Below are 23,960 nucleotides of genomic sequence, written 5' to 3' on the forward strand. Positions count from 1 at the left end.
TGAAAAGGCACATTGAGAGATTTAGCATATATACATTTTTGAATAGTTTTTATAAATAGAAAAGAGACATGTTGGTTCTTATTAGACTAGCACAAAAATAAGGACTAATGGTTTCCAAAATGTGTTGCACAGCCGTTCAGTCCCTTAATCAAACATGGCCAGCTATCCATTTCTGGCAGTTACCAAATGGATGACAGGATTATAAAATGTTGTGTCAGGTCCTTATCAGCAAGGGTATTGACAGTGAATCCAGTCCAGACTGTTGCAGTAATCAGTAAAATGTGTCTACATAACTTGGGAGTTGTGCCTGGGTTTAATAGAGGGTATACAATATATTACTTTCACAGGATCACGTGGAGATAGTAGAAAACCTGTTCCCCTACCGGTTACCAGTGAGGAGTGCCATCTGCTGGTTTACCCACTTAACAAAAGAGTATAGACAAGCGTTTTCAGTTTGCAACATAAACTGAAGAGGAACACGACACGTGCAGTCATGACCTAGTTCTTATCAGTCAGCATGCCAAGCAAAAGAAACTCAAAGGACATCAAGCAAGAATGACAAATCACCTAATTCAATTTGGAGCAAAGCATACCGTTTATTAAGTGTACAAAACAAGTGCAAAAATAGTGGTTCATAAGAGCTACACAAGCACAACTTGCACTACCAAAAAAAAAAAAGGGGGGGGGGACTCAGTCATTTTATGTGGATAAAAATTGAAATGCAATAAATGCAGTGTTGTTCAAAGAGGATGAAAGGGATCAATGAGTTTTGCGCAGTAGAAGGATTGCAAAATGTGGACTTGGATTCACAGCATCTGATAAGTACCAAGTGCAAGGTGATGAAACAAACGCTAAACTCATCAGCAGTCTCCCTTTCAAGAGTGCACAGTGCAAAGAATTTACAAGGAAAGACTTATATTATAACATTCATTCCAGTACACTTAATTACATACCTTTGGCCCATATGCTACAACAACAAGACAGTTGCTCAAAACAGCTGAACATCAACTCACCAAAACCACAGGATACTTTTAACAGATCTCTCAGTGAGTGAGGCAAACATACTTTTAACAGGTGAGAAAATGTGCATTTAAGCCGACAATACAATGAAGATTGCTGCATGTAATGAAATAGTAAATACCTAATCACTCGCTTAAATGAATACTGAACAAGCTACCATTTATAGAGGGGAAATCTAGGCTCACAGACAGGAATTATAAAGATGAGGAAGGGAGGCTGTACTACCTTTGTTTAACACTGCATCTTATGAGACCTAAGCAAATTGCAAGGTATTGAAACTGTGGCACATTTATATGTGGTAAGATACAGGTTTTTGTGGTAAGCTACGGATCAATTTTTACCTAAGTGGGTTGAAGGCATCTTGGATTGTGGTGCAAATCAACAGTAAAAAGGCACACGGCTTGTGGGTTTAGGGTAGGCTGTAACAGAAGCCCTAAAAATAGCACAAACCCTCCAAATAAACCTAATTCCTATTACACCATTCATCCCGAGCCACACACCCCACCTGTGCCGTTTACAATATGGTGCACTTCTTCTTTCTCTTCTCTTTGGTCTGGTCAGCCTTCTTGGGCTTGTACAAGCTAGAGAAGATAGCCTGAACAGAAATGGGCTCCCTCAGACTCAGCAGCCACCTGCCATTTCCATAATAGGCCAGAGACCCCAGTTCCATCTCCTCCACCAGCTCCCCCTGCTGGCCGTCTTGCTGCAAAGCCAGGATTTCAAGTAGATCAAAGCCCGTTTGAACTGGCTCCACTCCATTGGCACAGCCCAGAGTGACGTGGGCCCAGCTGCCCAAAGGCAGCGAGGCGGCCGCAGGCACCTCAGGCTGCGCCTCCTTCTCTGCATCGGCTGGCCAGAGCACAAGCTGCTCTTCAGAGAGTGACACTCTGGCTCCAACAGTACGAGGTGTGACAAAGAGGGCACTAAGAGTCAGCTCAAATGCAGAACCATAGAGCTCTTTAACAGCCTAGAGAGTGGATGGAGAGGCAGAGATAAAGTGTCAGTTCAAATCCAAAACAAATTGCCCCATATAGGCAGACTAAAAAAAATGAATCCAATTAATTCGAGGCATTAATCGCATCTATATATATATATATATATATATATATATATATATATATATATATATTGACACACACACACACACACACACACACACACACACACACACACATTTTCTATCCACTGGACCAAGCAAAGCATTCTGATTGGCTTATTCTTTCATTGCGTGCACCGGTATGATCGGTACGCCCTCACATTTTTCCAGTGAGAAAGGTTCCATGGTGCAAAATCGAAGCTTGATTAAAATGTTAAAAAAAAATGTATCGTTTCTGTAATTAATAATCTAAATGAATCAGTTAAAGTCCCAGCCATATATTTACACACACTCAACTCAAATTCTTGTTCAAATGTTAAGCTTTAATAAAGTTTGAATTGAGGACAAGATGTTTCTATTTTTTACACTTACCGTTTGTTCAGCATATTCTTTTGCTCCCTCAGCTTTGCCATAGTCACAGAATTTTGTGGTGCAATGGAGAATGCCTTTGGACTGGAAATATTGCTCAAGATCCACCTCTTTCTCTGCTTCCACATTGACTGCAAAAAAAAAAAAACAAGGTCATACAGTAATCACAGTCACTTGCTTAAGCTGCTAAACATTTTTTTCCCCCCTTCCAATTTGTGCATTATTAAATTCACTCACAGTCTGCCAAGTGCTTCTTGAAGGCTTCTAAAGTGTCCAGTGTTTTCAGGAAGTCCATGGATGTGCATTTGACCTTGTCCTGGTTGGTGGGGGTCAGAAACCAGGCAAAGCCAAGAGGAAGAATCGTGTCCTCAAATGGGCCGTTCATTGCTTCGAATTGGGCCTCCTTCAGATCCCGTCCAGTCTTCTTGGGTAGCTGTGACAAATCTCGGCTCCACTCGGTGCGGGGCTCCAAGAACACGACCACTAGCCGCTGTTGCTCTGCAATCTCCCCCAGGCGGGCCAGCCGATCTAGGGTGTGATTAGTGTCATCCACCACTACCACCATAGGGGCAGTTTTGTGTGCGCTGCAATGGGCAACCACTGCTTCATCCAGTGCCTTGTACCCATCCATGGATGCTTCAGGGTTTTCAGGTTTAATACCGTGGTCATCTGCGCAGAAGACAGAGCAAAGGTCTTGGAAGTTGTCTGCTATGGCACGGGCCACACGGCTCTTACCACTGCCTGGGAGGCCTCGGAGGACAACAAGGGTACGAGAGGCTTGCAACAAAACTTTGGTCTGTTCCTGATCCAGAAGGGCAAAAGACAAAGAGCCAGGAGCAGGTTCTGTCTCATCTTCCTTCGGTTCTTCGGTCCCCTTCGGTTCTTCAATTTCCTTCAGTTCAGCTTCCTTCAACTCTGCCTCCTTCTTTTCCTGCTCTTTGAGCTCTGCCTCCTTCCTTTCCTTCTCTTTGAGCTCTGCCTCCTTCCTTTCCTGCTCTTTGAGCTCAGCCTCCTTCCTTTCCTGCTCTTTGAGCTCTGCCTCCTTCCTTTCCTGCTCTTTGAGCTCTGCCTCCTTCCTTTCCTGCTCTTTGAGCTCTGCCTCCTTCCTTTCCTGCTCTTTCCTCAGCTCTTCTGCCTCCTTCCTTTCCTGCTCTTTCCTCAGCTCTTCTGCCTCCTTCCTTTCCTGCTCTTTCCTCAGCTCTTCTGCCTTCCTATCCTGCTCTTTCTTCAGCTCTTCTGCCTTCCTATCCTGCTCTTTCCTCAGCTCTTCCTCCTTCCTATCGTGCTCTTTCCTCAGCTCTTCCTCCTTCCTATCCTGCTCTTTCCTCAGCTCTTCCTCCTTCCTATCCTGCTCTTTCATGAGCTCTTCCCGCTTCCTTTCGTCCTCTTTCATGAACTCTTCCATTTTCCTTTCCTGCTCCTTCCTGAACTCCTCCATTTTCATGTCCTGCTGTTTCTGGAGCAGTTCCATTTTTCTTTCCTGCTCTTTCTGGATCTCTGCCTCCTTCCTTTCCTCCTCTTTCTGGAGCTCTGCCATCTTCATTTCCTCCTCTTTCTTGAGCTCTGCCATCTTCCTTTCCTCCTCTTTCTTGAGGAATTCCTCTGTTATAGCCACTGGCAGAGTGTCCGGCACTTCCTCTGGTTTGCCGTGTTGTTCCACTCCCATCGGCTGTTCCACTCCCATCGACTCCCATAGTGTTTGCTCTGCCAGTCCAGCAGCTTCTGGAACTGATTCGACCAATTTCTCTGGCTCTGGTTCAGGGGCATCCGCTGACAGAGGTTTGTCTCGTGTGTTCTCCACAACTGGCTGCCGTTCAAGCATGTTTTCTGGTTCTGTGCTGTTCGAAGCTTTAACTGGGTCAGGGATAATTTTGGGTAGCCCAGCTAGTTCCATCACTACAATAGGCAGCACTACCAGTTCAGCAGCTCCCTTCTGTTTCTCTTGTTCAGACATGTCTTCAGGTTCCACCTGTGCCGCAGTCTGAGACAGTAATGTCAATGTTGGTGGCGATGCATCCATCCCTTTCATGGGCATTTTCTCTGCCTCATGGCCATTCATCGCAAGCTTTCCAGCTTCTCCCACCACTGGGGATGGTAGCTTCTCAGGATGCGTCTCTGCCAAACCCTTGTGACTCTGCTCAGTATCCATGTCTAACTGCACACACACACACCACCTTAAATAAAAATAAACAAATACAGTAAGTCAGCATTGAGTCTGTAGTGTACAAGCATATCAATGGTCTGTGCTCTGACACAACTTGCCAACTACAACCACAGTGCTGAATGTATTCAGATGTTGCATTTTGGACATGACATTATAATTCCAAATTAGCTTATCAGTACTATGGTCATAATGTATCTGTAAGTCTACTACAATTCCCCAGGCATTCACAGCTGCCTCAAAGTTGCATAGATAAATATAATCTCCCCATGCAATAATTTAAAAAAAAAATCAATCTCCCATTTGTTTGATTTAAAAGCATCCAAAAACCTTCACCAATGTACTTTTCATGAGCTGCTCAATGACCAACAGCTAGCCAACTAAAAGCATTGACCAGGATGGTGTCAAATTTCCATGCAGTTGGAATACGGGAATATGAGAAATAATGGTTTAAATCACCATTAATCCAATAACAGGGGTTTTGGAAGGGATTCAAGGGAAGCATATGAGACATTATCTTCCTGTAATCCACTAGATGTTGCTAACAGCCCCATGTTTTACACTGCAGTTCCTAAGCCAATTAATTATACTTGAGGGACATTTTGAAAAATAAAAAGCATCCATGCTTATTTGAGGCAGAAATGTAAATATTGCCGTGGAATCTTGTTCCACTAGCACTACATACTGATTCGTTTTGGTCTGCTGCTTAATAAAAGCCTTAAGGCAAAGGGCTTCATGGCCCAAATTCAACTTGTCATAGTCCCATTTAAGCTTTCAAACTATAAAAGTATAATTCAGATAAAAAGCTAAGTATTAGGAGAACACAAAGGCATGTTGCCCTATGACGACAAGCTGGGTTTATCGTTCACACCCTGTGTGACCGAAACAGCTGCGCTACACCTAGCCTAGCGGCAGACAAAGACCTCATCATCATGATAAATGAATAGTCGATATACCAAAAAAACATGGGGGGGGGGGGGGGGGGGGCAAATCAAAGATAAAGCGTAAGCAAACGCTTAGCTTAAACCTAAGTCCAATCATTTCGGGGAAATGCCATGCGTGTCAAGATTGAAGCACTCTCATAACATCACTTTATCCGTTACCTATGTTAAATTAAAGACAGCTGAGCTTGCCAAATCAGACGCCCTTGTCGGAAAAAATGCAAACAAGACATCGGGATTAAATATTCACGATGTCTATTCGATGATGATGCGAAACATGGCTACATGGCCTGGTCATCTCCTCTAGTGCAGTCTACACTACATGATTCATAGTGATTTATATGGCGCACAGGGAGAGCATGGCCATCCTTTTGTTTAAAATGCTCGCCCAAAACATTCAGCACATAAGAGAACGCCGGTAAAAAAAAAGGCAAGTTTAAGAAGCTAAAGTCACATACCGGTATTCTCAAAATAAAGCCAATTCGATAGGTTAATTCAATATTAAATCACATTGCAGTATATTTTAGTCGAGGACTGCCATCATCATGCACCACGCCAGCCAAAAACACCGGCGTGGCACTCAACCGCGCCACGTACAAACACGCTGTGTGTTACAAAAGGTAAGGGACGATATCACGCTGGATAAATAAAACTTGTGAAAGCAGTTCACCTGCAACCATGACAAACGTGTGTGTTTGGGAGCTTACCAAATCTGCTGCTAGAAATGTCAGTTGCGCCGTAGACCATGCGAACCTTCCTTTACAATGACAGGGCAGTCCACGCCCCGTATTTGAAGAAACAAAACGGAAAGGTAGAATCTAACCCCATAGCCCAGAGGGACGGTCGAGTTGTGATTGGTCAGTTGGTTGTTAGGCAATTGGACAACGCCACATTGCTGTTATTTTTTGTAAAATAAATAAATAATAATTATACACACACACACGCACACACACACACACACACACACACACACACACACACACACACACACACACACACACACACACACACACACACACACACACACACACCAAGTAGTGGACAGATAACAGTTATGAAAGTTTATATTATTACAATATCCATTTATCAATTAAATTATTTAAGTAGGCTATGAGGGAGAGATGGAGATCTTGCTAGTTTTTACATACAGTTACAGACTCATTGATGATATAATAATAATATAATAATATAATCTGGGGAGCTGAATCTGTATTTCTTGACAACCAGTTAACCAATCGTGGCGCGTGCGCGGCGTGCGACCATCTCCCCGCGCTATGGGATCGAATCTACTCCTGAAACTACTGGCGCGCTAGAGGGGTGGGGCTAGGCCTCTACTTGAGCGCTACTGCTATGCTTTACATCTGCATCGCTCAGAAGAATACAAAACTAACAATGTCTTGTTTGAGACCCCACTACAAAACTGTGAACTCCTTGTTTTATTTCTACTATGTCTATTCTTTCCCTTTCTATCTATCTATCTATCTATCTATCTATCTATCTATCTATCTATCTATCTATCTATCTATCTATCTATCTATCTATCTATCTATCTATCTATCTATCTATCTGATGGAAATTTAGTAATAGGAATATGGATCTTAATGGGGTCTTGTTAGACTGTTTTAAATTATTATTATATTTTAGTAATACTTCCTCGATTTTGATAAGAAGTGGCTAATTTGATAATGATGAAAATGAGAAAGGTTGTATAATTCTTTGATATCAGAGTGAAACTCTGGAAATGTAATAATACCTTTAAAGTCATTAAAAACCCAGACAGGGGGCATTTAGAATGCAATTTACCAAAATGGTTATTAAACCCTTTTGAAACTAATGTTATAATGTTAAACTATATTCATAAACTTTTAGACTGTTAAGGTTATGAGGTTAAGTCTTTTAGATTGTTAATGTTATAAGTTTAAGTCATTTAGATTGTTAAGTTTAAGATTTAGCCTTAACAGGAATACTTTAAGTTCACTACTTTAGATATAGTCAATGTGAGGTAAATGGTAATAATTTAGAAGGATAATCATTGAAAGTAGTTTTAGCTGTTTTAAAGACCAAGTAATCAGTATATATTTAGTATAAAACATAAAATTGATAGGCAGTGGTAAGTTATAAATGATACACACAGAATAGTCAAAATGCATGAAAAAAGTATTACCTGAAATAATCGATGAAGCAGACACAAGAAATGGAGGAATTAAGGTAAAGTAATTTTAGTTTGATCTTAATTCAGGTTATTTCTTTGTTCACAAGTCTCAGATCACAGCCTCTACACAATACAGCAATTTGTCAAAATCAATGATGGAGGTCCTACTGTACAATTGTTATGAGTAGGATTATATAGTACAAATTATGGATAACACAAGTGTTGTCAATCTGTGATTGGATGGATGGAATAGAAGGCATAGAGTTCCAGAATCTTCTCGATGTTTCGAGACACTTCTCGATGTCAAAAGAACTCCTTATACCCAAGATATGGTTATGGGATATCAAGTCACAAACACAGACGGACAGTCTGGCAAACAAATGTTAATTTGTCCCTGGTGTATAGTTTTATAGTTTTGGCCACAGAAGCCAGTCTGACCAAGAGCAGAGTTGAGGATACAATTCAGGAGAGAGTGAGAGACTAAGCAGGCCATGAGGTCAAGGGGTCATACAACAAAACGGTATATCAGAAATGACCTAACACTATCTATCTATCTATCTATCTATCTATCTATCTATCTATCTATCTATCTATCTATCTATCTATCTATCTATCTATCTATCTATCTATCTATCTATCTATCTATCTATCTATCTATCTATCTATCTATCTATTATTTCTGTCTATTCTTTGGTGGTTTCTGATTAGTTGAAAATGGTGGACCCTGTTGTAAACAAGTGTAATGCTTTATCAGTGTGTATGCTTTCATGTGAAATGTACCCATTCTGCAAACTGTTAATAAATATTTCAATCAATCACTTCCCCTTTTCTTGGAAACTGCAAATGATGGGACCCACGTTTTAACACACAAAACTGTGATGTGATTGTGATGTGACAATAAAGTTGAAGTTGAAATCAAACAGACTCTTCATAGTGCAGGAAGAGCTTTAGTTTTTTAGATACCCCTACTCGGGGTAGAACAAAACAGGACAAAGTTTTTTCCCCTTCATGAAATGGATTGTCCCAACATTTACTTTTACTGCAAAAGTCATGAAATTAATCCATGAAGTGACTCACCAGAATGACCACATGATTAACTCATCACAAACGCCTATCCTGAAAGAGGGTTAGGGTTACAAGTAAATCCTCTGTCATAATATACCTGCTGATTGTTTTTACTTTACATCATACTTGTGCACAGATGGTCTACACTCTACAGGTAGTGTCCTTACATCCCAGAACAATCTGAATGCCAATATTTGGTAATTGGTTCTATTGTGAATCATGGAGCCTTTTATATAAGGTCATAAATAGGCGGAATAGCAAAAAGTTTATTTTTCTGAGCAATACTTGTCCGTACTCTTTATCAGGGTTAGAACAAAACAGGATATAGTTATAGTAACATAACATTTTTACTTGTAGTCATTAAATTAATCCATAAAGTGACTCACCACTGCAAAAAACACCTACAGTGCAGGAGCCAAAGGCACAAAAGTTGACTATACCCCTGCTCGGGGTAGAACAAAACGTGACATAGTTTTTTCATGTCTTTAGGATGTCCCCTTCATGAAATGCATTGTCACAAGTTTTACCTTTACTGCAAAAGTCATGAAGTGACTTGTCACTGCAAAAGAATGCCTACCTCGAAAAAGGGAGTTCCGAGTCAATCCTTTTTTATGTCACAGATGGTCTAGTACAGGTTAGTGTCCTTTCAAAGCAACCTAAATACCAGTATTTGGTTCTATTGTGAATCAGCAGCCTTTAATTAGAGGCAACCTTATTAGAGCAACTTATTAGAGGCAACCATCAAGCTATTTACTTTGACTGCAAAAGTCATTCAATTCTTCACTGGGGATGTCCCGACTCCCCAGTGTCTACAGGTAGGAAGTCTCTTCAAGGTGTTTTTGTCGACCAGTGAAGAGATCCTGTATAGAAATCGTGTTCTTTGGTTGACCTTTTTGATTACGCTGGTGGTCATTTTATCACCAGAAAGATTTGCCTCCAGGATGGAACCTAGGTAGGTAATTTCATCTTTTAGTGTGATATTGTCACCCACTCTAACCAAGAAGCCATCTGCCTGGCTGAGATTACTATTTGATCCAAAAAGAACAGTATAAAATCAGTACAGTATAAAAACTGTGTAGAGTTCATGCCAGCTATTACTATACTGGCTGTTCTCACTGTCCTGTTCAGTTGTTTTCTCCACTTCATGGATGAAGACATGAAAAAACTATGTGACGTTTTGTTCTACCCCGAGCAGAGGTATAGTAAACTTTTGGGCTTTTGGCTCCTGCACTGTAGCCTATAGGTGTTTTTTGCAGTGGTGATCACACAAAATGTGACATTGTTTTTTCATATCTTTAAGATGTTCTCTTCATGATGTTCTCTTCATGAAATGGATGGTCAGACGTTTAACTTTTACTGCAAAAGTCATGAAATTCATACATGAAGTGATCGCCACTGAAAGAAATCACACCCATGTGAAGTGAGGGGAGCTCATTCTGGCCAATCACAATTTGCGTCCTTGCTTTAGTCTTCAATGTTTGTGTTTACACACTTTTGTCTTCAATGTTTGTGTTTACACACCTTTGTCTTCAATGTTTGTGTTTACACAATGTTTGTGTTTACACAAACACTCAAAGCTGGGCGCCTACCCTGAAAGTAGGCTCGGTCCCAGGCTTACTCATCTGTGAAGAGAAAAGCCCTGAAAGAGGGTCAATCGTTTGTCATTTTCTAGGCTCCTAGGCCTTGTTAAATATTGTATATTTCTAAAATAAATCACACCCATGTGAAGTGAGGGGCACTCTTATCATCATACATCATCTCATTCTGGCCAATCACAATTTGCGTCTTCACTTTTCCGTCTTCACTTTTCACACTTTTAGCTTCAATATGTGCTTTGCTCAGCCAATCAAATCATCGCTATGGGGTGATCAGCCAATTACAAGCCAATGTTTGTGTTCACACAAACCCAGAAAGCTGGGCATAGGCGGGTCTAGCGCCCCTCAATCCTGATCTATTAATACTGTGAAATGCCTACAAACAAAATTGCTGCTACCGGTAAATATATTTTTGATATCATGTTTTTTCCCACTTCATATTCATTTGGAATCTACGGATGTTTCTCAGGTCGGTCTATTATATCTCTATGCCTCACAATAGCTGGAATGACAAAATAGTGTTCTATAAGCCTTGTATGGTAGCCATTATTAATGAATACTCATCAATCAGCAGCTTATTTTAAATTTCATATATTTATTAACGTTTTTGAGCAGTGTGTAGCGATTCTGACTGACTGGGGCCAAATTGTTTTCCATAAGCTGCTTATTGATTAATGTGTCATTACTGATGCTTTAAGCCACAACTTTACACCTTAAAGTTTAAGGTGTAAAGATATTAGGCCTACCTGAGAATCATAGATTCTATATGAATATGAAGTGGCTGGGTAAAAACATGGTATCTCAATTGTATTCCCTTATTGTCTCCGCCAGGCCGAAAGGCATGGCTGAGACTATGTTTTGCACCCTGTTTGTCCTCTGTGTGTCTGTCCGTCATTCGTCGTTCTATAGTCAATTTTTGATAAACGAAACGGCTCTTTCAGATTTTTCATATTCCATTCTGATTGGCTAAGATTGGCATCCAGCCCACAATAACCTGTATCTGATCTGGCAGAGACCTGTGCTCTGAGTGTAACACCCAGGATTCAAACCCGGATCTCCCAAGTGGAAAGCCAGCATCTTAACCACTAAGCCAAAGGGATATCGCTGTGATTCAGGGGATTTATTAGACTTTTAGGCCATCAGGCTGAGGTTGTGAGCCACTCTGCTAGGAGCACATTTTGTAGTTAAGCAGTAATTTTGTTGTATTTGCAGGCATTTTACAGTATTAATAGATCAGGATTACAAGTGACTCGGAAACAAATACCGGTACTTGGTATTTCTGCCTTTAACAAGGCCTAAGAGCATATAAAACCCTGCTGATTCACTATTTTAACATATTTTTCTGGTTGCTGGGGTGTACGGTTCCTATAAGACCGTAAAGGCTCATTCATTTTCGGTGGTGAGGTGACCACCGGAGCTGAGCGGTGGTGAGTAAAAACAGAGAGAAGGGCTGGGGTGGTGGCGGTGGTTTGCTCTTCACAGCGGCTCGTGACGTCATGTTGTAGTTCGGTAGTCACCTCACCACCGAGAATCAAGACTATGAATGAGCCTTAACAGGAGCCCTCGTACAAGGTTTCTTCGACTATGCATGCATGCACCTCTTGGTACCACAGCACTTCAAATGCCCTTAAAATAAGGTTCCAGACTTCCCAAAACAAACTGGTCAGGCTACTATTTGGCCTCACTCCCAGAACGCACCTCACCCCTGCCCATTTTGACAGGCTGGAATGGCTTAGGGTTGACAACAGAGTACAGCATCTTGCAATGGGTCTGGTCAACAAGATTCGCTACACTACCAAGATACCCATGTACCTGTCTAAATACTTCCTTAATGTCAACGAAGTCCACACCCACAACACCAGAGGGAGTTCAACAAACCATGTGCAGATTCGGCACAAACAAGGGAGTAAATTCATTTCGCTCCTATTCCACCAAAATGTGGAACGCCCTACCAACAGTCATTTAGACATGCAAAACTGGCCCCAACCACCCCTTTTCCCCTCAATGTATATGTTTTTCTCCTTTTTACCTCCTTTTATGATGATTTCCTGTTTTTTGCTATATATAAGTGTATATTTGTAGTTTGTACGTCTCTAAATGTTCTGATGAATTGAAAATGGTGGACCCTATTGTAAACAAGTGTAATGCTTTATGGTGTCGTTCACAGTTAACAGTTTTTATATTGAGTTGCGCTTGAAATGTACTGAAATTCTGCAAATTGTTATAAATACTTATGATAAGCACTTTTACGTACTTACTTACCTTCATACTTTTTACTTACTTTATTTGTCTCGTGCCTAATGCCTATGCACTCGCACTTTTATGACTATGGCATAGCACTTTAACGCCTGCACTTTATTGGTTATGTGCACCTTTGTACTTTGGTATGATCTGCTATGTGAACTGTTGTTTATGTGTACTTGTCTCATTGTTTAATGTACGTCTATGCTGCAACCCAATTTGCCCTTCGGGGACACTAAATAAACTTGAACCTTGAACCTTGATACTTAAATCAATCAATCAAACAGATGGTCTAGTAGAGGTATTTATAGTTACTACTACTAATACTATTGAGAATCAGCAGCCTTTAATTAGAGGCAACCTTATTAGAGGTAACTTTAGCATTTTCTACTTGTTGGTTGTTTTTATGTCATACTTGCACGGATGGTCTAGTACAGGTATTTGATTCTATTGTGAATCAGCAGCTTTTAATTAGAGGCAACCTTATTAGAGGCAACTTATTAGAGGAATGAGAGAACATCCAAACGGGAAGCACGCACATCTCAAAAATGTCGACTTGTGCAGGACAAAAATATACATACAGGAAGAAGGTAGGAAGTCCGCACACCGTTCTTTAAGCTCCCATCAATTTTATTTCCCATCTTGACCCGGAGGGGTCGAAACGTTGATTCCTGATTCCTATAATAAAATTGATGGGAGCTTAAAGAACGGTGTGCAGTCTTCCTACCTTCTAACTTATTAGAGGCAACCATCAAGCTATTATTATATTATTAAATTCAGTTTGTAAATACATCAAAGATGCAATTATAATCCACCTATAATGGATAAAGCCTTGGCCTGGAAGAGAGGTCATCAGGTGGTCCCCAACCTTCTTAGAGTGTTTCGACGCTGGCCTTAACCACAACACTCTCCAGTTGGCGGGTCAGCAGTAATTGGTCAAATCACTGCCCCTCTCATCCAGGATCCAGCTATTCTCAATGCCAGAGCCAACAGGAGGCTCCCTCTGCCTTGTGTGGTCTTGGGGGATTGCAGGCACTTAGAGGTCTCTAGGACTGTGGTTTGCCTCCTGCCCAGGGTCCACCTACGTCTCACCAGACTATAAGTCTGTATGGTGTACTGTGCATGCATCCGTCCTTGTCCACACACACTTACTCTGGTGTTTTTGAGTCAAGGTGGGTTGTTTGAGCCTTCTCTGCGCAATAAACTTTCTGCACCAAAAAATGTCCCCAGTGTCTACAGGTAGGAACCGTCCCTTCCCTACACTCCAAAGCAACCAGGAAAATATGTTAAAATAGGCTTCTATTGTGAATAAGCAGAGTTTTATAGGCTTTTAGGCCTTGTTAAAGGCAGAAATTTCAAGTATTTGTTTTTGAGTCACTTCTAATCCTGATCTATTAACAGTTTCATGACATTATGATAATACTAACACTTTTTCAAAACCAGGAAGTGTCCTTATTCTTACACTATAATCATATGGCCCCTGGTCTCTGCAACATGAAAACAGAAATCATGTGCTTACGCTGAAATCATAGAAGTGAGACTAGGGGAAGTGGCGTGCATTATGAATAGCTCTGATGAGGAAATGTTGTTCTCAAATCCAGTGACTGTATTTTAGGCTATAGGAATAGACTAATTTGTTTCTACATACTCCTTTCTGTACATCATTACTGTCCGTCAGTCTGGTTTTATGGCTCTGTTCCAAAAGCATAGGTACATTGCAATTGCAACATGTGTAATGGGCAAAGGAAGACAGACTTAAAGCTGCACTATGTAACTTTCCTCTTCTACCTCGGATTTGAACCAGCATTTTTTTTACCATTGATCTTATAGAATCTGAATCTTGACAATCAGGTCAAAATTCCTGTCAGATCCTGTGTCTAGGTGAGACATGACCTTTGACACGATCTAAATATCTCAATAAAAGCAGGGAGACAAAATACAACCATAAGTTATATTGATTAACATACTCTTTTTATTACATTTATTTTACAAAATAATACTATTTTGGTATTGGCATATTTCATGCTTGCTTCAATGCACAAATACAAGTCTACTCAGCAACAAGCTGAGAATGAGTGCCGACTGTGACCAGAACCTTGAACACTAAAAGGAAAGGCAAAGTGATTTGGTGGCAATCATCTTTTGTTAAATGTAACCAGAACCAAATAAATGTGTCTAGATTTAACAAGAACAACCTGTCAAATCCAAAGGGCCAGGAGGTGGAGCAATTGAGCTTTTCTAAGAAATTTACAGTATAGACCAACCTTCAGATTACATGGAATGCATTTACTCTTGAGTCTTGTGTGTCAAAAGATATAGACAAAGCTTTCCAATTTGGAAAACTCAGGAAATGACAATTAAACTGGGTAGTGCAATTAAAGGCTACAAACAAACATAACTGTCCAGAGTTAGTATTTTCTAAATAGTTGATAAAGATAAAGAGACAACATATACATTTTTAAAAATACTTATTTCCATTTAATTGAAGTTATCTTTTTAAAGGATAAACTAAGACATCTTACAACAACCATTTAGCAATATGTTGTCTGTTCACAACATTTACTTCCTCTAGTGATATTTGTACTTAAACCCCAGCATTGGTATTGTGAAGAAAGCTTTTGCTGAAATTAGCATTGATAGGTCAATACAAAAACTGCTACGAAGATAAAACCAGAAAAATCACTAAGACTTGTTTACATCAGGGTCCTCCATTTTCAATTTATCAAAACATTTAAAGATGTACAAATATACACTTCTATGAAAAAAGGGAAATCATACAGTGAAAGAAAGAGCTTTCAGTGAAAGCTTTCCCCACAAGAACAGTAAAAAGAAGAGTGTGTTGAGCCCTGAGGTACTCCGGTTACCCATATGAGGTTTAAGTGGTTTTAAGGTGTCCTGTTTAGATGTGGGTACCCTTCTTTAATAGCAGAACTCTGCACATGCAAGCAAAGACATTTATGCAAAACATAAAAATAAAGTATTTTAAATTCCATTAAATTCAAGATTATTATTTCTGTAATTTAGAAAGATGACAAATTACATTTGCAGGGCTAATGCAGCAATATTTAATGCAGAACATGATACAATGTCTTATATATTTATGTTTTCATAGCAATGTTGGTTTCTAAATCTTTCACCACAAACGTATGCATCTGTGTTGTATAATAATGGAATTATTTATGACCAATATCAAAGAGGGAGAGATCAGTAGTACAAATAACATTGCAAATACTATAAGTTTCCTTTTGATAGTTCAACTTTTATTTGTCCCCTGTGGGTCTTTAAGTGTCACCACTCGTATTATTGTGCTGATGTTGTCTTGCCTCGCGAAGGGCCTGAAAAAGGACACACAGTGTTAATGTGTGCATGTTAATTTAAGGGTTGATTTGTAGAGGTTAAATTAACAATAATTGTCAGTGAACAATGACATCATGCAAGAGCAGAACAGACATTAAGTGATGAGGTCACCTTCTGTATGGCATCCTTGGCAAGGTCATCTTGTAGCACCTTAGCATGGAACAAGGCTTTTTCAAAATTTGACACACTAGATTTGAAGTTTCCCAGCTTCACTGTGATGAGAGAGAAGCCAATTGGCCGATCAGAAGAAGCTAAAGTTTAAAAGGAACGACACTTCAACCTATTACATTCATCCTGTTCTATTATGCTTTGAAGAATTACATTCTGCTTGTGCCACTAAGGCGCAGGCATTCAGCTGCCACTTCTCATCTGCAATTTCATCAGCAGCAGCGAGGGAACGGATGCCATAGTCTCTGGCTTCTGTGTAGCGCTTCAGCTCCAGGAAACAACGACCGATCTCATGGAACAACCAGGTCTTCTCCAAAACACCACAAGCCAAGGGAATCTTCTCTTCCCAGCTAAAACACAAATATGGAGAGAGGCAAAGTTGATTAGCCTTGAACAAACATCTTTCCTGTTTACCAAACCCGCACATGATTCACCTAGACAAATAAATTATTTGTTTCATTCTTCACTTACACTTCTATAGCTTCTCTGAACTTTCCAACTCGGGCATAGACTCTGCCAATGTTGTCCAGAGCACGTGACTTTGCATCAGGAAGTTTGCTATTAATGAAGAAGTGAACTGTTATAGAGGAGAACAGCCAATGGGATTTCAAATATGCCGTGTGTGCTCCTATAATGGTCTCCACATGAATGAAATTGTTTATTTTACCATTTTCTCTTATACTACAAAACAAGGGAAAATACTGAGAAGTTGTGTTCATCATGAAGTCCATCTTACCGGCATCAATCTCCTCAAGGCTGTTGAGTACAAATCGCGTGGGGTCAGAAGGTGGCTTGTGACAACTCTTGTTCCTTTTCTGTTGCATGAGCTTACGTTTTGCGCAGTAGAAGGATTGCAAAATGTGGACTTGGATTCACAGCATCTGATAAGTACCAAGTGCAAGGTGATGAAACAAACGCTAAACTCATCAGCAGTCTCCCTTTCAAGAGTGCACAGTGCAAAGACTTTACAAGGAAAGACTTATATTATAACATTCATTCCAGTACACTTAATTACATACCTTTGGCCCATATGCTACAACAACAAGACAGTTGCTCAAAACAGCTGAACATCAACTCACCAAAACCACAGGATACTTTTAACAGATCTCTCAGTGAGTGAGGCAAACATACTTTTAACAGGTGAGAAAATGTGCATTTAAGCCGACAATACAATGAAGATTGCTGCATGTAATGAAATAGTAAATACCTAATCACTCGCTTAAATGAATACTGAACAAGCTACCATTTATAGAGGGGAAATCTAGGCTCACAGACAGGAATTATAAAGATGAGGAAGGGAGGCTGTACTACCTTTGTTTAACACTGCATCTTATGAGACCTAAGCAAATTGCAAGGTATTGAAACTGTGGCACATTTATATGTGGTAAGATACATGTTTATTTGTGGTAAGCCACGGATCAATTTTTACCTAAGTGGGTTGAAGGCATCTTGGATTGTGGTGCAAATCAACAGTAAAAAGGCACACGGCTTGTGGGTTTAGGGTAGGCTGTAACAGAAGCCCTATTTTGCACAAACCCTCCAAAAAATAAACCTAATTCCTATTACACCATTCATCCCGAGCCACACACCCCACCTGTGCAGTTTACAATATGGTGCACCACTTCTTTCTCTTCTCTTTGGTCTGGTCAGCCTTCTTGGGGTTGTACAAGCTAGAGAAGATAGCCTGAACAGAAATGGGCTCCCTCAGACTCAGCAGCCACCTGCCATTTCCATAATAGGCCAGAGACCCCAGTTCCATCTCCTCCACCAGCTCCCCCTGCTGGCCGTCTTGCTGCAAAGCCAGGATTTCAAGTAGATCAAAGCCCGTTTGAACTGGCTCCACTCCATTGGCACAGCCCAGAGTGACGTGGGCGCGGCTGCCCAAAGGCAGCGAGGCGGCCGCAGGCACCTCAGGCTGCGCCTCCTTCTCTGCATTGGCTGGCCAGAGCACAAGCTGCTCTTCAGAGAGTGACACTCTGGCTCCAACAGTACGAGGTGTGACAAAGAGGGCACTAAGAGTCAGCTCAAATGCAGAACCATAGAGCTCTTTAACAGCCTAGAGAGTGGATGGAGAGGCAGAGATAAAGTGTCAGTTCAAATCCAAAACAAATTGCCCCATATAGGCAGACTAAAAAAAATGAATCCAATTAATTGCATCTATCTATATATATATATATATATATATATATATATAGACACACACACACACACACACACACACATTTTCTATCCACTGGACCAAGCAAAGCATTCTGATTGGCTTATTCTCTCATTGCGTGCACCGGTATGATCGGTACACCTGACATTTTTCCAGTGAGAAAGGTTCCATGGTGCAAAATCGAAGCTTGATTAAAATGTGTTAAAAAAAAATTGTATCGTTTCTGTAATTAATAATCTAAATGAATCAGTTAAAGTCCCAGCCATATATTTACACACACTCAACTCAAATTCTTGTTCAAATGTTAAGCTTTAATAAAGTTTGAATTGAGGACAAGATGTTTCTATTTTTTACACTTACCGTTTGTTCAGCATATTCTTTTGCTCCCTCAGCTTTGCCATAGTCACAGAATTTTGTGGTGCAATGGAGAATGCCTTTGGACTGGAAATATTGCTCAAGATCCACCTCTTTCTCTGCTTCCACATTGACTGCAAAAAAATAAACAAGGTCATACAGTAATCACAGTCACTTACTTGCTTAAGCTGCTAAACATTTTTTTCCCCCCCTTCCAATTTGTGCATTATTAAATTCACTCACAGTCTGCCAAGTGCTTCTTGAAGGCTTCTAAAGTGTCCAGTGTTTTCAGGAAGTCCATGGATGTGCATTTGACCTTGTCCTGGGTGGTGGGGGTCAGAAACCAGCCAAAGAAAAGAGGAAGAATCGTGTCCTCAAATGGGCCGTTCATTGCTTCGAATTGGGCCTCCTTCAGATCCCGTCCAGTCTTCTTGGGTAGCTGTGACAAATCTCGGCTCCACTCGGTGCGGGGCTCCAAGAACACGACCACTAGCCGCTGTTGCTCTGCAATCTCCCCCAGGCGGGCCAGCCGATCTAGGGTGTGATTAGTGTCATCCACCACTACCACCATAGGGGCAGTTTTTTGTGCGCTGCAATGGGCAACCACTGCTTCATCCAGTGCCTTGTACCCATCCATGGATGCTTCAGGGTTTTCAGGTTTAATACCGTGGTCATCTGCGCAGAAGACAGAGCAAAGGTCTTGGAAGTTGTCTGCTATGGCACGGGCCACACGGCTCTTACCACTGCCTGGGAGGCCTCGGAGGACAACAAGGGTACGAGAGGCTTGCAACAAAACTTTGGTCTGTTCCTGATCCAGAAGGGCAAAAGACAAAGAGCCAGGAGCAGGTTCTGTCTCATCTTCCTTCGGTTCTTCGGTCCCCTTCGGTTCTTCAATTTCCTTCAGTTCAGCTTCCTTCTTTTCTTCAGTTTGCTTCAACTCGGCCTCCTTCTTTTCCTGCTCTTTGAGCTCTGCCTCCTTTTCCTTCTCTTTGAGCTCTGCCTCCTTCCTTTCCTGCTCTTTGAGCTCTGCCTCCTTCCTTTCCTGCTCTTTGAGCTCTGCCTCCTTCCTTTCCTGCTCTTTGAGCTCTGCCTCCTTCCTTTCCTGCTCTTTCCTCAGCTCTTCTGCCTTCCTATCCTGCTCTTTCCTCAGCTCTTCCGCCTTCCTATCCTGCTCTTTCCTCAGCTCTTCCTCCTTCCTATCATGCTCTTTCCTCAGCTCTTCCTCCTTCCTATCCTGCTCTTTCCTCAGCTCTTCCTCCTTCCTATCCTGCTCTTTCCTGAGCTCTTCCCGCTTCCTTTCGTCCTCTTTCATGAACTCTTCCATTTTCCTTTCCTGCTCTTTCCTGAACTCCTCCATTTTCATGTCCTGCTGTTTCTGGAGCAGTTCCATTTTTCTTTCCTGCTCTTTCTGGATCTCTGCCTCCTTCCTTTCCTCCTCTTTCTGGAGCTCTGCCATCTTCATTTCCTCCTCTTTCTTGAGCTCTGCCATCTCATCCATCCCTTTCATGGGCATTTTCTCTGCCTCATGGCCAGTCATCGCAAGCTTCCCAGCTTCTCCCACCACTGGAGATGGTAGCTTCTCAGGATGCGTCTCTGCCAAACCCTTGTGACTCTGCTCAGTATCCATGTCTAACTGCACACACACACACACCACCTTAAATAAAAATAAACAAATACAGTAAGTCAGCATTGAGTCTGTAGTGTACAAGCATATCAATGGTCTGTGCTCTGACACAACTTGCCAACTACAACCACAGTGCTGAATGTATTCAGATGTTGCATTTTGGACATAAAATTATAATTCCAAATTAGCTTATCAGTACTATGGTCATAATGTATCTGTAAGTCTACTACAATTCCCCAGGCATTCACATCTGCCTCAAAGTTGCATAGATAAATATAATCTCCCCATGCAATAATTTTTTAAAAAAATCTCCCATTTGTTTGATTTAAAAGCATCCAAAAACCTTCACCAATGTACTTTTCATGAGCTGCTCAATGACCAACAGCTAGCCAACTAAAAGCATTGACCAGGATGGTGTCAAATTTCCATGCAGTTGGAATACGGGAATATGAGAAATAATGGTTTAAGTCACCATTAATCCAATAACAGGGGTTTTGGAAGGGATTCAAGGGAAGCATATGAGACATTATCTTCCTGTAATCCACTAGATGTTGCTAACAGCCCCATGTTTTACACTGCAGTTCCTAAGCCAATTAATTATACTTGAGGGACATTTTGAAAAATAAAAAGCATCCATGCTTATTTGAGGCAGAAATGTAAATATTGCCGTGGAATCTTGTTCCACTAGCACTACATACTGATTCGTTTTGGTCTGCTGCTTAATAAAAGCCTAAAGGCAAAGGGCTTCATGGCCCAAATTCAACTTGTCATAGTCCCATTTAAGCTTTCAAACTATAAAAGTATAATTCAGATAAAAAGCTAAGTATTAGGAGGACACAAAGGCATGTTGCCCTATGACAAGCTGGGTTTATCGTTCACACCCTGTGTGACCGAAACAGCTGCGCTACACCTAGCCTAGCGGCAGACAAAGACCTCATCATCATGATAAATGAATAGTCGATATACCAAAAAAAATGGGGGGGGGGGGGGGGGCAAATCAAAGATAAAGCGTAAGCAAACGCTTAGCTTAAACCTAAGTCCAATCATTTCGGGGAAATGCCATGCGTGTCAAGATTGAAGCACTCTCATAACATCACTTTATCCGTTACCTATGTTAAATTAAAGACAGCTGAGCTTGCCAAATCAGACGCCCTTGTCGGAAAAAATGCAAACAAGACATCGGGATTAAATATTCACGATGTCTATTCGATGATGATGCGAAACATGGCTACATGGCCTGGTCATCTCCTCTAGTGCAGTCTACACTACATGATTCATAGTGATTTATATGGCGCACAGGGAGAGCATGGCCATCCTTTTGTTTAAAATGATCGCCCAAAACATTCAGCACATAAGAGAACGCCGGTAAAAAAAAGGGCAAGTTTAAGAAGCTAAAGTCACATACCGGTATTCTCAAAATAAAGCCAATTCGATAGGTTAATTCAATATTAAATCACATTGCAGTATATTTTAGTCGAGGACTGCCATCATCATGCACCACGCCAGCCAAAAACACCGGCGTGGCACTCAACCGCGCCACGTACAAACACGCTGTGTGTTACAAAAGGTAAGGGACGATATCACGCTGGATAAATAAAACTTGTGAAAGCAGTTCACCTGCAACCATGACAAACGTGTGTGTTTGGGAGCTTACCAAATCTGCTGCTAGAAATGTCAGTGGCGCCGTAGACCATGCGAGCCTTCCTTTACAATGACAGGGCAGTCCACGCCCCGTATTTGAAGAAACAAAACGGAAAGGTAGAATCTAACCCCATAGCCCAGAGGGACGTTCGAGTTGTGATTGGTCAGTTGGTTGTTAGGCAATTGGACAACGCCACATTGCTGTTATTTTTTGTAAAATAAATAAATAATAATTATACACACACACACACACACACACACACACACACACACACACACACACACACACACACACACACACACACACACACACACACACACACACACCAAGTAGTGGACAGATAACAGTTATGAAAGTTTATATTATTACAATATCCATTTATCAATTATTTAAGTAGGCTATGAGGGAGAGATGGAGATCTTGCTAGCTTTTACATACAGTTACAGACTCATTGATGATATAATAATAATATAATAATATAATCTGGGGAGCTGAATCTGTATTTCTTGACAACCAGTTAACCAATCGTGGCGCGTGCGCGGCGTGCGACCATCTCCCCGCGCTATGGGATCGAATCTACTCCTGAAACTACTGGCGCGCTAGAGGGGTGGGGCTAGGCCTCTACTTGAGCGCTACTGCTATGCTTTACATCTGCATCGCTCAGAAGAATACAAAACTAACAATGTCTTGTTTGAGACCCCACTACAAAACTGTGAACTCCTTGTTTTATTTCTACTATGTCTATTCTTTCCCTTTCTATCTATCTATCTATCTATCTATCTATCTATCTATCTATCTATCTATCTATCTATCTATCTATCTATCTATCTATCTATCTATCTATCTATCTATCTATCTATCTATCTATCTATCTATCTATCTATCTATCTATTATTTCTGTCTATTCTTTGGTGGTTTCTGATTAGTTGAAAATGGTGGACCCTGTTGTAAACAAGTGTAATGCTTTATCAGTGTGTATGCTTTCATGTGAAATGTACCCATTCTGCAAACTGTTAATAAATATTTCAATCAATCACTTCCCCTTTTCTTGGAAACTGCAAATGACGGAACCCACGTTTTAACACACAAAACTGTGATGTGATTGTGATGTGACAATAAAGTTGAAGTTGAAATCAAACAGACTCTTCATAGTGCAGGAAGAGCTTTAGTTTTTTAGATACCCCTACTCGGGGTAGAACAAAACAGGACAAAGTTTTTTCCCCTTCATGAAATGGATTGTCCCAACATTTACTTTTACTGCAAAAGTCATGAAATTAATCCATGAAGTGACTCACCACAATGACCACATGGATTAACTCATCACAAACGCCTATCCTGAAAGAGGGAGTTACAAGTAAATCCTCTGTCATAATATACCTGCTGATTGTTTTTACTTTACATCATACTTGTGCACAGATGGTCTACACTCTACAGGTAGTGTCCTTACATCCCAGAACAATCTGAATGCCAATATTTGGTAATTGGTTCTATTGTGAATCATGGAGCCTTTTATAAGGTCATAAATAGGCGGAATAGCAAAAAGTTTATTTTTCTGAGCAATACTTGTCCGTACTCTTTATCAGGGTTAGAACAAAACAGGATATAGTTATAGTAACATAATATTTTTACTTGTAGTAAATGTTTTACTTTTACTGCAAAAGTCATTAAATTAATCCATAAAGTGACTCACCACTGCAAAAAACACCTACAGTGCAGGAGCCAAAGGTTGACTATACCCCTGCTCGGGGTAGAACAAAACCTGACATAGTTTTTTCATGTCTTTAGGATGTCCCCTTCATGAAATGCATTGTCACAAGTTTTACCTTTACTGCAAAAGTCATGAAGTGACTTGTCACTGCAAAAGAATGCCTACCTCGAAAAAGGGAGTTCCGAGTCAATCCTTTTTTATGTCACAGATGGTCTAGTACAGGTTAGTGTTCTTTCAAAGCAACCTAAATACCAGTATTTGGTTCTATTGTGAATCAGCAGTCTTTAATTAGAGGCAACCTTATTAGAG

General features: G+C 40.8%; 1 protein-coding gene across 5 annotated transcripts; it reads right to left on the bottom strand.

Annotated features, from left to right (window-relative positions):
* Positions 1 to 571: 571 nt before the first annotated feature.
* On the bottom strand, positions 572 to 22,035 carry cnp (2'',3''-cyclic nucleotide 3'' phosphodiesterase). Of its 5 annotated transcripts, none has more exons than XM_079520463.1 (5): positions 21,956 to 21,998; positions 4,599 to 4,659; positions 2,723 to 4,085; positions 2,489 to 2,616; positions 572 to 1,987 (listed from the first exon to the last, which is right to left on the bottom strand). In XM_079520463.1, exons 2-5 carry the CDS (start codon positions 4,632 to 4,634, stop codon positions 1,535 to 1,537), a joined length of 1,980 nt encoding a protein of 659 aa, XP_079376589.1. In that variant the 5' UTR covers positions 4,635 to 4,659; positions 21,956 to 21,998; the 3' UTR covers positions 572 to 1,534. The 5 variants fall into 5 exon arrangements, with proteins under 5 accessions (XP_079376589.1, XP_079376588.1, XP_079376587.1 ...); XM_079520462.1 differs by lacking the exon at positions 21,956 to 21,998 and adding an exon at positions 6,295 to 6,340; XM_079520461.1 differs by having other exon boundaries at positions 2,723 to 4,659; positions 21,956 to 22,035.
* Positions 22,036 to 23,960: the final 1,925 nt, after the last annotated feature.

The sequence above is a fragment of the Electrona antarctica genome (assembly GCF_951216825.1).
Source record: "Electrona antarctica genome assembly, chromosome: 14".
Lineage (NCBI taxonomy): Eukaryota > Metazoa > Chordata > Actinopteri > Myctophiformes > Myctophidae > Electrona > Electrona antarctica.

Coding starts and splice junctions, on each gene's coding strand:
- cnp (XM_079520461.1), bottom strand. CDS start 4,634: ATGGATACTGAGCAGAGTCACAAGGGTTTGGCAGAGACGCATCCTGAG. Junction 2,617..2,722: donor CAAGAAGCACTTGGCAGACT/GTGAGTGAATTT, acceptor TTTTTTTTGCAG/TCAATGTGGAAGCAGAGAAA. Junction 1,988..2,488: donor AAGAATATGCTGAACAAACG/GTAAGTGTAAAA, acceptor TCCACTCTCTAG/GCTGTTAAAGAGCTCTATGG.